Genomic DNA, 13339 nt, shown 5'->3' on the forward strand with positions numbered 1-13339 from the left:
ACAGTCCAACATGAACTTTAAATTGGAGCCCAAAATTGCGACATTGTAGTCTGTGATGCCATCCATTGACTTCATGTACTACTTCGAAGTGATCCTGTGTCCCGTTGTTTGCTGGTCTGTGTCCATAAATTCCGTCCATCTGGTCGAACCCTTTCCAGCATTCATGATCCGACCAACTCCGACCGTTGTGGTCCTTGATGGTCCTGTATTCACCTTCAAACTTTTTCAGCTTTCTCTGCATTGCTGGAATGTCTGGTGGTGCCCGTGAGAAGGCAAAAACTGGGAGATCAACTGAAATATTTTCTCATTTTGGGGTCGCTCCGTCCACCTCTCTGTGGATTCTCTCCTCTGCTACCAAACACAGAAACGTTCGAAGCTCACGAACGGACCATGATGTGGTTTTGCGGAAGTAAAAAAACTTGTGTGAAACAAAAGAAAAGCACGGTAGCTGTAACTCTGTTGCAACTATTTAAAAATGGCAGGTTTGATTCTCGTGTCAGACGCTGCGCTCATGACTCCTCCAGTGATGACACCATCTGACCAATCAGTGGCCAGCAGCCTGTTGATGTCACATTTTAGTAAAGGCTCTGCTCGTTTGGAACCTCACCTGAGTAGACACCAAATAAAAGCACCAGGTACTATCCCTAATGGAAAAGCAAAAAAAAAAAAAAAAACGGAGTAGAGTGGAGCCGAGTAGTGCTAGAACTGTGTAATGGAAAAGGGCCTCATAATGCTTGCTGTGTGTTTTACATTTTACAGTGGAGACCGCCAATAGCACTTTCTTCTGCAGGAGTCTATTCATCACAAAATGCCTGGCACAAAATGGATGATCAGAGAGTTAAAACAAATAAGGTGAAATTAAAAATTAAAGTTGCCATGTGATGATCTGTTTTGTGAAAGCAGGGCCAGCCTTCAAATGAAGGCAAAATTCTCAATGAATTGGATGCCACATGGACTGCTGCAACACTAACCTCTGTTGTCCTTGGCTTGTTAATGATCTTCATTAGTCAAAGTGCCACTTGTGCCTTTCACCACTGAGCTAAAACTATTATGACAGCAAGATTTTGTCAGTGTTCCCTACTAACCCATGCAATCCATACAAATTCTCTTTAACAGAACAACCAGACATCAGAAATCTAAGTCACTTAAGTGAGTGTTTTGTCCCATAGTTTTGAAGAGCCAGAAGAAAACAGACAAACAGCTCCCCTTAAAATAAACACTTTGGCCATGCAAAGAGGACTTTTGTCATATTTTAAATAGTAAGAGTGTGGGTGTGGACATTGCAACTCATTCCATGCATGCCTTTCCACACAGCATCCAATCCAACTGACCACTGCAGCCTTTATGACATGCAGTATGAAGCACACCAGGTGTTTGGGTCCAGTTTAGTCCATCTGAAAGCCATGCTGAAGAAAAACAATTTGATGCATCTCTTCTTAATCAAAATGGGATCCGGGTGTCAGCTTTAGAAATTCTGTATTATTCGAGCTCTAATTACAACCACTTGTAAACAATTTATATTACTCAAATACTCTCTAAAAAACATCAAATTTAGTTTATACTACAAAGCAAAACAAGAGTAAAAACGGGCTATTTTCCTGGACATTTTTTTTTACTTTCCTGATAATCGAGGATTAAAGTGGTGAAAAATGAAAAAATATGAGGTCTGTTAGAAAAGTATCCGACCTTTTTATTTTTTTGCAAAAACCTGATGGATTTGAATCACGTGTGCTTGCATGAGCCAACCTTGAACCTTCGTGCGCATGCGTGAATTTTTTCACGCCTGTCGATTGCGTCATTTGCTGGTAAGCAGCCTTTGTGTGAGGATGGGTGGAGTCTCTCGTCGGATTTTCTTTGCAAGGAAAATGGCGGAACAACTGGAGCAGCATGACTACATCAAATTTTGCCAGAAACTGGGCGACAGCCAGGTGGAAACCATTCGGATTATTCAGACGGCTTTCAGTGACGATGCTATGGGCATCACACAGATTAAGGAGCGATACAACCGGTTTAAAGATGTCCGCACAACGGTGGAGAGCGAGCCACGCTCCGGTCGGCCATCAACATGCTGAAATGACCAGATCATTTCCAAAGTGAACACTGTGGTGATGCGGAACCCATCGTGTGGACTATCCGAGAAATTGCGGAAGAGGTGGACATCAGCACTTTTTCGGCACATTCCACTGTGACAGAAGATTTGTCCATGAAAAGAGTTGCAGCAAAATTCATGCCGACGGCTTCGGCACAAAGCTACTGACGGAGCAAAACCTCCGTGCTGAAGTCTCACGGGACATGCTGGACTCCGAAAAATGATGCCCACCTCTTCCACCATTTGGAATATTTAGACGGCTTTCAGTGGCTTTTAAGTCGTGGGACTATCCGAGAAATTGTGGAAGAGGTGGGCATGTCACAGCAAATTTGATGTAGTCGCGCTGCTCCAGTCGTTCCGCCATTTTCATTGCAAAGAAAAAACGACGAGACTACACCCATCCTCACACAAAGGATTTTACAAGCAAATGACGCAATCGACAGGCGTGAAAAAATTCACACATGCACACGAGGTTCAAGGTTTGCTCATGCAAGCACACGTGATTCAAATCCATCAGGTTTTTGCAAAAAATAAAAAGGGTCGGATACTTTTCTAACAGACCTCGTATGAAACCCAAATTACTAGTGTGGAAACATGTCCCCCCCACACCCTAACCCCCCCAACCCCCAGAAATGTTTTTAATTCTAGAAGCTCTGAGATGCAATCTGGGGCTATTCCAGACAATAAATTGCAGTGCATCCATTTTGGTGAGAAAAAAACACCAATTTTCCTTATTCAAAATCACTCATCTCGTAGCATTCTCACAATTTGCAAATATATCTTTTCAACGTAAAGTAACAGAAACGAATCAGGAGTAGAGAAATCCACTGGTCCAAGGTCACGGACCAGTTATTTTTGGTCTATGTCTAGTAGATATTTTCCCATGCTAGACCAAAAAATAAAGCAAAAAAATAATTTTCCACACACATTTATTCAAAACACACAGCAAACTATAATAAACAACTGTTTTGACACTTTATAAAGGTAATTTGAAATCTTGTGTGAAAGACTGTACAACAATAAGGTTCAAACAATAAACACAAATGCACATTTTGAACAATATATACAAAATGGTTTGTGCATTTTGTTGTCCATTGATATGGTAAAACAGTGCTTTACGCAGGGAAAGCAACAGAATTATCCAGTAACATTCACATGCAAACTAGTGGAGCAAACCTGATAGTTAAACACTCTTTGTTGAGCTAGGGATGTCCCGATTCGATCACGTGATCGGAAATCGGGGCCCGATCACATGGTTTCAGACTTGATGGAAATCGGACGTTGCATCCGATCAGGAATCCGATATAGATTTTATCCTCATTATTTTGATCAGCACTATTTCAAGCTCATTATTGCAGATTAATGGGCCTTTCACACATCGGAAGCGCCAGAGTCATGAGACACGCTGCTTTTTAGAGGCGTTAGAAGCGTCACTTTAGCTCGGCTTTTGACGCAACACTTCTGACGGGTGCACGCATTGCCGCTTGTCGGCAGGCTGACGTGGTCAAAGTTCAACCCATCTTTTTATTTTATTTTTTTTTTTTTTTTAATTGAACAAAAGAAAAAACATAACTTCAACCGGACATTCTCTCACACGCGTGCGGCTGAAACTGATTCCAGAGGAGAAAAGGGAACAAGTGTAGCGCCGTGAATTTGGGAAGAAGATATGGAATTGTAACCCGGACAGAGGTGGGGGAGTTACGCGTGCAAAGTTTCTTTCGCAGAACTGCTGTTTGTGTGTTTACACGCTCAGCCTGATGGCTCAATGGAATGACAAGAGGATGATGGACACTTTCCCACCGAAACTCTTGCTCAGTCATCCTTCTGTGCGCAGCAGGACCCGGTGATGACCAAGTCCTCAGGACGACGATCTGTCATCTGATTAACAAAAAGAAAAAAACAAAACTGTCCTGTGATCGTTTGTCTGCAAAAACAGCGCGAGAGATGGTGTGTGCACAAGCGACGTGCGCACTCATCATATTTAGGAGCGCGTCTTAAAGAGCTTCCGTCTTCATTCACGTTCACTGCGCTGCTCTGAACTTGTTGAACACTGATAAAGCATCAGAGGGGTACACTGAGGAGTGTCAGGACGCAAATGTAAGTTGTTTTTTTTTCCTTTACTTTTCAAGTTGACTTTTGAATTTTCGACGCTCTGAGCTGTAACGTAGCTTCGCGCTGTCCAATAGGAACGACGCAAAACACGGAAGACTAGTGGCAGAAACCACTGATCTGTAAAATGGTAAATGGACTGCATTTATATAGCGCTTTTCCATTTGCATCAGACGCTCAAAGCGCTTTACAATTATGCATCACATTCACTACGATGTCAGGGTGCTGCCATACAAGGCGCTCACTACACACTGGGAGCAATAGGGGATTAAAGACCTTGCCCAAGGGCCCTTAGTGATTTTCCAGTCAGGACGGGGATTTGAACCACAGATCAGTGAAGAAACCACGTGTCTGAAGAAAAATCATTGGAAATATTTTTTTTGTTGTTGTTGTTTGTTACCTCAAAATTTCTGATTACTGTTTTAAAAAGTTTAGAACACTTGTAATTAAAATAGCTAAATCAATAAATGGTTCTTTAGAAACCTTTCATCTATAATTTAAAACCACCTGTTATTTGAAATTAGATAATTTGCAGTTTAACATACGGAACCTTGGAAATGTATTTTTAGACAAAAAATAACATGGAAATTTGTACATTTTTTAAGTCTGGTAGATTATTACTTGACTGTTCAAGCTACCTCAAGGAGAAGTGCACTGTTTAAGTGATAAATAATAAAATAGGTGATTAAATGAAATTATTATATATTAGCATTTGTTCATTGTTCACTCAGTTTTTTAAAGTATCGGATTGGGACTCGGTATTGGCAGATACTCAAATCAGATCGGGGCAAAAAACCTGATCGGGACATCCCTAGTTGAGCACGTGAGATTGTCATCAGAGGCTCTCCATGTGCTCCTGCTTTCACTGATCGCTGTGCGTAATGGCGCAGGGCGCAGAGTATATGTACTAATAGTATGTACTCATTGGAGCACCCAGGGGGCTATTCAAACGGGCCAACTAGTAACATATCACTCCTGAAAACATTGTTTGGCTTTTCACGTGAGGTAAAATCTGCCATACGATTGGATTTTGGAAAACCATGTGACGGTGAACCAATTCCGATTGGACACTCACAATGCGCACAGTCATCACACAGCGTCTATGAGGAATACAAAGATGACTGATGGCTGGCTCGAAAGTCCACAGTTAACTTTTCAACAAAAAAAGTAAGTTTCTATCTCATATTATTCAAAATTATTTATAATTTAGTAAAGCTTGGTCTAGCCGTCGTATACGACGTCGCTGGCCCAGAGGGTTAAAGCTGTCTAAAATGCGTTTTTCAAATGAGCTGTCAGTGTGTGTGTGCAGAGCTTGCTCCAGCTGGTGCTCACACAGGCAGGGAGAGTGCGAGGGGGAGGGACTGAACGGAGCTGTGTCTCAATGCACAGGTCTCACGTTAAGCAGGTGAGAACTCTGAACATTAATAAGCTTTTATTTTTTTTTTTTTAAGTATTTATTTTAGATCGTGAGTTAGTGTAGCCATTTTATGTTCAAGCACAAAACGTGACTGAGGAGGAGAAAAACAAAAAAAAAAAACAGGATGAATTCCATCATCACACTAAAAATGTACTCCAGTCAGAATAAAAATACAGCTGCTAATTTATTTTTCCAGAGTTATGCTAGTTAGGCTACAGCTATATGTTTTATTTATTTCAAAGCAAGTTGCCTCTTATTTATTCTTATTTTCAAAAACATGGGGAGTCAAATCAGCCTACTTTGTTTATAAGAGTTTGGTGCTTACATTCATTCTACAAAGTTTGAAAAAACAACAAAATGTTAACACTTTTCTTCATAGCAGTACTGTAATTTCAGAAATGTAACAGAAAACAACCACAAATCAGAAAAAAGTTGGAACTGTATGTAAAATGAAGATAAAAATACTGCACAATTCCCCAGTTTCTCCACTCAGACCCACAGAAGCCAAAAGTTCTACCAGAGTTGTGTCTTGGTGGCTTCCCTCATTTGTCTCATTTCAGCATGGGCATTTAGTTATTGAGAACTGCGTACTTGACACAGACTACCATAAAGCTTTTCTGTAGCGGAGGAACATTCGTTTCTATCTTGATACAATTTGTCATGGTCCTGCATGCCTTTTTACGTGTTTTGGATGTGCGTGTTTTTATTGCATTATATGTTTTCATCCCCTGACATTTCTCAAGAAAACTGGCTGGAAAAATGATTAATTAATTCTGACATTTAGAATAACTGTCATTGTCCCAACCTGTTTTTTCTTGGAAAATGCTGCAGGCCTTAAATGTAGGAATGGAAATATATCACAAAACAAAAAAATGGAAATATATCCCTCACAAAACATAAAATATGTTGGTTTACAGTATACAGTAAATAGAAGACAAAGAAAATGTCAGGTTCATTATAGTGTCCCCCCACCACCACCACATATTTCATATCATCCAAACTTTTCTGATTTGTAGTTATAAAAAACAAAAACAAAAGAAAAATTAAAAACATATTGTTGAACTGTATATAGAAAAACACTATAAGCTGTGTTATAGCTGTTCATTAATTTTAAAGGTCAAATATGTTTTGTGGCACTAGAAGAATTTTATTTGTGGAAGACGTGACAAAATGGCTCTTCTGACAGTAAAGGCTGCAGACCCCTGACCCATTCATAAAATTTTTATCATACTCGTCTGAGAAGCAACAGGTATAATTGTTGCCCCCCCAAAAAAAGCAAAAATCGGCGATATTATAGAGCTCATGTAGCAAGAACAGACAAGTGGATTAAGTAACAAGAGTAAAGGCTGTTTGGGCTGCATAAGCACAACCACAAGTCCAGAATTACAGAAAAGTGAAGTATAAGGTGCACAGTAGATTCACATAAAAGCAGACGATCATGTAAAAATGTTTAACTTTACATCCATCCATCCATCCATCTTCTTCCGCTTTATCCGCATCGGGTCGCGGGGGGCAGCAGCTCAAGCAAAGCCGCCCAGACCTCCCGATCCACACACACCTCCCCCAGCTCCTCCGGGGGGAACCCCAAGGCGTTCCCAAGCCAGCCAAGAGATGTAGTCCCTCCAGCGTGTCCTGGGTCTTCCCCGGGGCCTCCTCCCAGTGGGATGTGCCCGGAACACCTCTCCAGCGAGGCGTCCAGGGGGCATTCGGAAAAGATGCCCGAGCCACCTCAACTGACTCCTTTCGACGTGGAGGAGCAGCGGCTCGACTCCGAGCTCCTCCCGGGTGACTTTACATACCAATAAAAGGCCACTCTGAAAGGTGCAGTTTTGTTTTATTGGGGGGGATACCAGTCAGTATCTGGTGTGACCACCATTTGCCTCATGCAGTGCAACACATCTCCTTCGCATAGAGTTGATCAGGTTGTCAATTGTGGCCTGTGGAATGTTGGTCCACTCCTCTTCAATGGCTGTGCAAAGTTGCTGGATATTGGCAGGAACTGGTACACACTGTCGTATACGCCGGTCCAGAGCATCCCAAACATGCTCAATGGGTGAATATGCCGGCCATGCAAGAACTGGGACATTTTCAGCTTCCAAGAAGTGTGTACAGATCCTTGCAACATGGGGCCGTGCATTATCCTGCTGCAACATGAGGTGATGTTCTTGGATGTTGGCACAACAATGGGCCTCAGGATCTCGTCACGGTATCTCTGTGCATTCAAAATGCCATCAATAAAATGCACCTGTGTTCTTCGTCCATATCAGACGCCTGCCCATACCATAACCCCACCTCCACCATGGGCCACTCGATCCACAACATTGACATCAGAAAACCGCTCACCCACACGACGCCACACACGCTGTCTGCCATCTGCCCTGGACAGTGTGAACCGGGATTCATCCGTGAAGAAAACACCTTTCCAACGTGGCAAACGCCAGTGAATGTGAGCATTTGCCCACTCAAGTCGGTTACGACGACGAACTGGAGTCAGGTCGAGACCCCGATGAGGACGACGAGCATGCAGATGAGCTTCCCTGAGATGTGTTTCTGACAGTTTGTGCAGAAATTCTTTGGTCATGCAAAACGATTGTTTCAGCAGCTGTCCGAGTGGCTGGTCTCAGATGATCTTGGAGGTTAACATGCTAGATGTGGAGGTCCTGGGCTGGTGTGGTTACACGTGGTCTGCGGATGTAAGGCTGGTTGGATGTACTGCCAAATTCTCTGAAACGCCTTTGGAGACGGCTTATGGTAGAGAAATGAACATGCAATACACGAGCAACAGCTCTGGTTGACATTCCTTGCTCTCAGCATGCCAATTGCACGCTCCCTCAAATCTTGTGACATCTGTGGCATTGTGCTGTGTGATAAAACTGCACCTTTCAGAGTGGCCTTTTATTGTGGGCAGTCTAAGGCACACCTGTGCACTAATCATGGTGTCTAATCAGCATCTTGATATGGCACACCTGTGAGGTGGGATGGATTATCTCAGCAAAGGGAGAAGTGCTCACTATCACAGATTTAGACTGGTTGTGAACAATATTTGAGGGAAATGGTGATATTGTGTATGTGGAAAAAGTTTTAGATCTTTGAGTTCATCTCATACAAAATGGGAGCAAAACCAAAAGTGTTGCGTTTATATTTTTGTTGAGTGTATATAGTAAGTCCCTTCAGCTGCTCCCTTGTTTGCACTCAGGGTCGTCACAGCAAATCCAAGATGGATCTGCATGTTGAACTGGCACAGGTTTTACGCCGGGTGCCCTCCTGATGCAACTCCACATTACATGGAGAAATGCGGTAGGGGTGGGGTTTGAACCAGGGACCTATCTGCACTGAAACCAAGTGCACTAAAACCCTTGGCCCCCACCCCTGCCTCATTAAATGGTAAATAGACTGCATTTATATAGTGCTTTTCCATCTGCATTAGACGCTCAAAGCACTTTACAATAATGCCTCACATTCACCCTGATGTTGATCATTACCCTCTTTTTCTCAACGGATTTGCACTGATCGAAAAATGATCCAGGTGACTGGCAAAAAAGCAGAAATCCGCCAAAAAAAAAGAAAAAAAAAAAAAAAGGAAGTTTTCATCCCTGTGATAATAATACAGTAGGCAATGGGAGGACATAAAACATAGGTGTGCAATTGAACTCCGCACATTGCAGACCACAAGTCGTGATGTATGATATGCACTTTACCCACTTGGCCAACAATACACACCACTGTTTATCACCTCCATCGCTGAAGTGTGTATGTCAGTGGGATTAATCTAATCTCCACAAAACTTTGTGGAATGATCAGTCTTATCAAGAGGAAGAGTACAAACTTTGGAGTGGATCAGGATGTGGATTCTGGATCTTTACTCTTTTCTTTTCCATAGCAAGATGGATAATACTTGACCTTAAAGCAGTTTGTTAATAACAAATACACTGATCTTAATGAATTCTGTCACATAACCCAATGACAGACAATTAACAAGGTGACATGGTGGTCAGAATGCACCATTTAGGACAAAATTTTAAAACTTTCTTAAAACAAAGTATGTATTTTCAATTTGTTAAAAAGCCAGATCTTTGTAAATGTACCAGAATTATAATCGTGGTGGGGCCGCCAAGATAATGACAACCCTCCAGCCAGGCCAGAGTTTTTTTAAATAATGCAAACGAAAAAAGTAAGTTCCGTCGGCTGCTCCCTTGTTTTCACTCGTGGTTACCACAGCAGATCCACCTTGGATCTGCATGTTGATTTGGCACAAGATTTATGTCAAATGCCCTTCTTGATACAACTTCATATTACATGGAGAATGGACAGGGGTGGGATTTGAACCAGGAACGTTCCGCACTGGAAACAAGCACACAATGAAAAATACATCGAAATAGCCATTCATTTAGATGTCACAAACCATTTCAGTTCATCCAGAACACTTTGGTTCTGGTATTCTCTCACACAATCTTGTGTGGAGCAAATTTTATTTTTATAATGATTTGACAGTGCGTGAATAGTCTTATTTTATTTTTTAATCTGTCCAACAGATACAAACTGACCTGATACCTATTGTTAGTTGAGTGAATATGGTTTTAAAAAGGAATAGTTTGCATCATGTATTATGCTTAGTTATCATGTTACAAGGTAGCATATGTCACGTCATAGAATCCATGGATGTCGACATTGTTTACCTTTACTCTGCAAACCAAGCACGCAACACAGTCAGAACTATTCCATTTATTAATCCTATTAGCTCACCAGTAATTTGCACCACTTTTTAACCAAAATTGGAGCAACTTTAAACTTTTGACCCCTGTACAAAATTACACTGACCTTTGTCACCATTCTTGCTGTTTTTATCCTTTAACTCCATAGAATTCAGTCACAGATAGTCCAAACTATACCTTTTTGGAATCTTTATAATCAGGTAAATAATGTGGAATATTTTTCAATATGATTGGAGCATCTTTTAATTTTGACCTCTGTGTAATTCTTCAATTGACCCCTACCTGACCACCGATTGAAAAGTCAAGTGGCCAATCGGTTTTTTCCAAAAGAGGAGTGTCTAAGGAGTATTTCTGCCGAATTTGATGCTTTTATCACCATTTGCATGGTTGTTTCAGTTATCTACTGCACTACGCCACCTGCACGCAGGCACTCACTCCATCGGGGAAGATGCGGTTGACCTTTGCTCACCTTGGGGAGTTCTTTGAGCTGGTTGGCATCGAGGAGCAATTCCTCCAGGCTGCGGCTGTAGCGGTAGATCTCATCCGGGGACCGTCTGCAGGTTGCAGTGACGCTTGTCCACAGACTCAACGTGGCGGTTGCAGCGCCACAGTGGGATACACTTCAGCATGTCCGGCTGCCGTGGGGGATTTGGTCGCCGGTGCTACTCAAATCTCCACATCGGAGAAGAAGGTGCGGGGGAGCGGAGGTTGCGGGACTGGGCTCCCTCAATGTCAAAACACGTACTGCGGTCCCACGACGATCCTCAACGGGAGGCCGAAATCCACTTAGAGACATGAAATAATCCTTCGGTCAGGTATTGTGATCAAGGACAGAGTCGCGGTAGCGGAATTAAGATAAACATGAAGCTCAGAGCTTCCACTTGTCTCAGAAATGTTTGCTCACATAGACGGAGCGATGTTAGCTTCTGGTGCTATTACACACCATCCCTCTATCAAGAGCGGTTTTTCGCTGTGGCTAACTGTATTTAAAAGGGTGATAAAAGCATCCAGAAGTGTTGTTTTTTTGTATCCCAGTCTTCCTTCAATATAAGCCACAGAAAGCATATCCAGCGGAGCTGCGCAAAGATGTGCTGCCCGTTCTCACCGGCTGTGTTGTTAGCAAGAAGCTAATTCCAGCTAATAATAGCTGACTGAAGGTCTTTGTGCGTGACGGTGATTCACCCACGGATAATATCTTCTTCACCAGCCAAGTCAGCGTGGAAGCAACATCTCAGATAAAGCGTCCACCCGCCAGTGTTTATCGCGGGGCTGCTAAAATATCAGGCGCGGAAGCCGCAGTTCTCTCCTCCCTTGCTGATCCGAGCCAGGCCGGTTTGACTTGTTGGGGGCTGGGCCAGCGTCAGCCGGAGCGCCGCAGCTTATTTGTCAGCGCCACCTATGACGAATTATTTCGTGCCTATGGAAATTTTATATTTATTTATTTTATTATTATTTATTTCAAACTGTTGCGTAGAAAATGTGTTGTAGCTGAGGTGAAGTGACTTGGGACCAAAAGAGAAGTGTGTGGTGCTTGCTGACGATGCAGGGTGCGTATCCAGAAGAGTGCTGATGGCACAGCCCACCCTGCCTTCAAATTTACAGACTGAAGTTGTGATTGATGGTGTGGATGCTTTTTCTCTGCTACAGGGGGGAAAAAAATCTTATTCTGAAATGATTGGTGTGGGTATTCTCAATTATGAGAATAAAATAAATTTTAAATTTCCAACTCATATCATCGATCAGAGAAACAGTCAAAAGTAAATCATGAGATTAAACTCTACATTAGAATTGAGCTATTAAATGTTATGGTTTACCAAATCATAAGATTAAGAATCAATTTCAATAGTACAACTGAGTTTGAGATTTGAAATTTTAAATATCTCAGTTTGACTTATCTCTTGATTTAAATCCAAATCTAGATTTTAAAATCTCAGTTATAGCTTGGAAAGTTATCATCATTGCATTACCTATTGTGAAATTTTGACAGTATATACTACTGTGTTGCTGTTGGGATCCACAGGTTCTAGATTGGATAGTGTTTATAAAATAGGTAGCTGACATTTTTCAAAGGTGGTAATAAATTATGCAAAGTTCAGGAAATTAAAATCTGAAAGTTTTATAAAGAATTGTATAATTATTTGGCACATTTAGTTGATGTCACATTTTATAACTGGCAAGGTTGAGATATTTCCTTTGGTCAGAGCTTGTCTGCTTACCAGGAACTGATTAATGGTGAAATCAATGTCCCTTGTTCACTGTTCTTAGCTATTATCGTTCACCAAAACAGATCAAATCTGGCTTGCATCTCAGATGTACAGTAGTGTTCAGGAATAATAGTAGTGCTATGTGACTAAAAAAGTTAATCCAGGTTTTGAGTATATTTCTTATTGTTACATGGGAAACAAGGTACCAGTAGATTCAGCAGATTCTCACAAATCCAACAAGACCAAGCATTCATGGTATGCACACTCTTAAGGCTATGAAATTGGGCTATTAGTAAAAAAAAAGTAGAAAAGCGGGTGTTCACAATAACAGTAGCATCTGCTGTTGACGCTACAACTCAAAACTATTATGTTAAAAACTGCTTTTTTTTAGCAATCCTGTGAATCACTAAACTAGTAATTAGTTGTATAACCACAGTTTTTCATGATTTCTTCACATCTGCGAGGCATGGAGTCAACCAACTTGTGGCACCTTTCAGCTGTTATTCCACTCCAAGATTCTTTAACAACATTCCACAATTCATTCACATTTCTTGGTTTTTGCTTCAGAAACAGCTTTTTTGATGTCACCCCACAAGTTCTCATTGGATTTAGGTCCGGGGATTGGGCAGGCCACTCCAAAAACATTAATTTTGTTGGTTTGGAACCAAGATTTGCTCGTGTACTAGTGTGCTTGGGGTCATTGTCTTGTTGAAACACCCATTTCAAGGGCATGTCCTCTTCAGCATAAGGCAACATGACCTCTTCAAGTATTTTGACATATCCAAACTGATCCATGATACCTGGTATG

At 41.7% G+C, this 13339-nt stretch overlaps 1 protein-coding gene across 1 annotated transcript in view; it reads right to left on the reverse strand.

Moving 5' to 3' along the window:
- scrib (scribble planar cell polarity protein) overlaps window positions 1-11663 on the reverse strand; it is a 218711-nt gene extending 207048 nt beyond the window's left edge. Inside the window, 2 exon segments of the mRNA XM_034167047.1 lie at window positions 10797-10874; window positions 10876-11663. Coding sequence (XP_034022938.1) covers window positions 10797-10874; window positions 10876-10956 — 159 coding nt within the window. The 5' untranslated portion in view covers window positions 10957-11663.
- Window positions 11664-13339: the final 1676 nt, after the last annotated feature.

This window comes from Thalassophryne amazonica, chromosome 1 (genome assembly GCF_902500255.1).
Source record: "Thalassophryne amazonica chromosome 1, fThaAma1.1, whole genome shotgun sequence".
In the NCBI taxonomy this organism is placed as follows: domain Eukaryota; kingdom Metazoa; phylum Chordata; class Actinopteri; order Batrachoidiformes; family Batrachoididae; genus Thalassophryne; species Thalassophryne amazonica.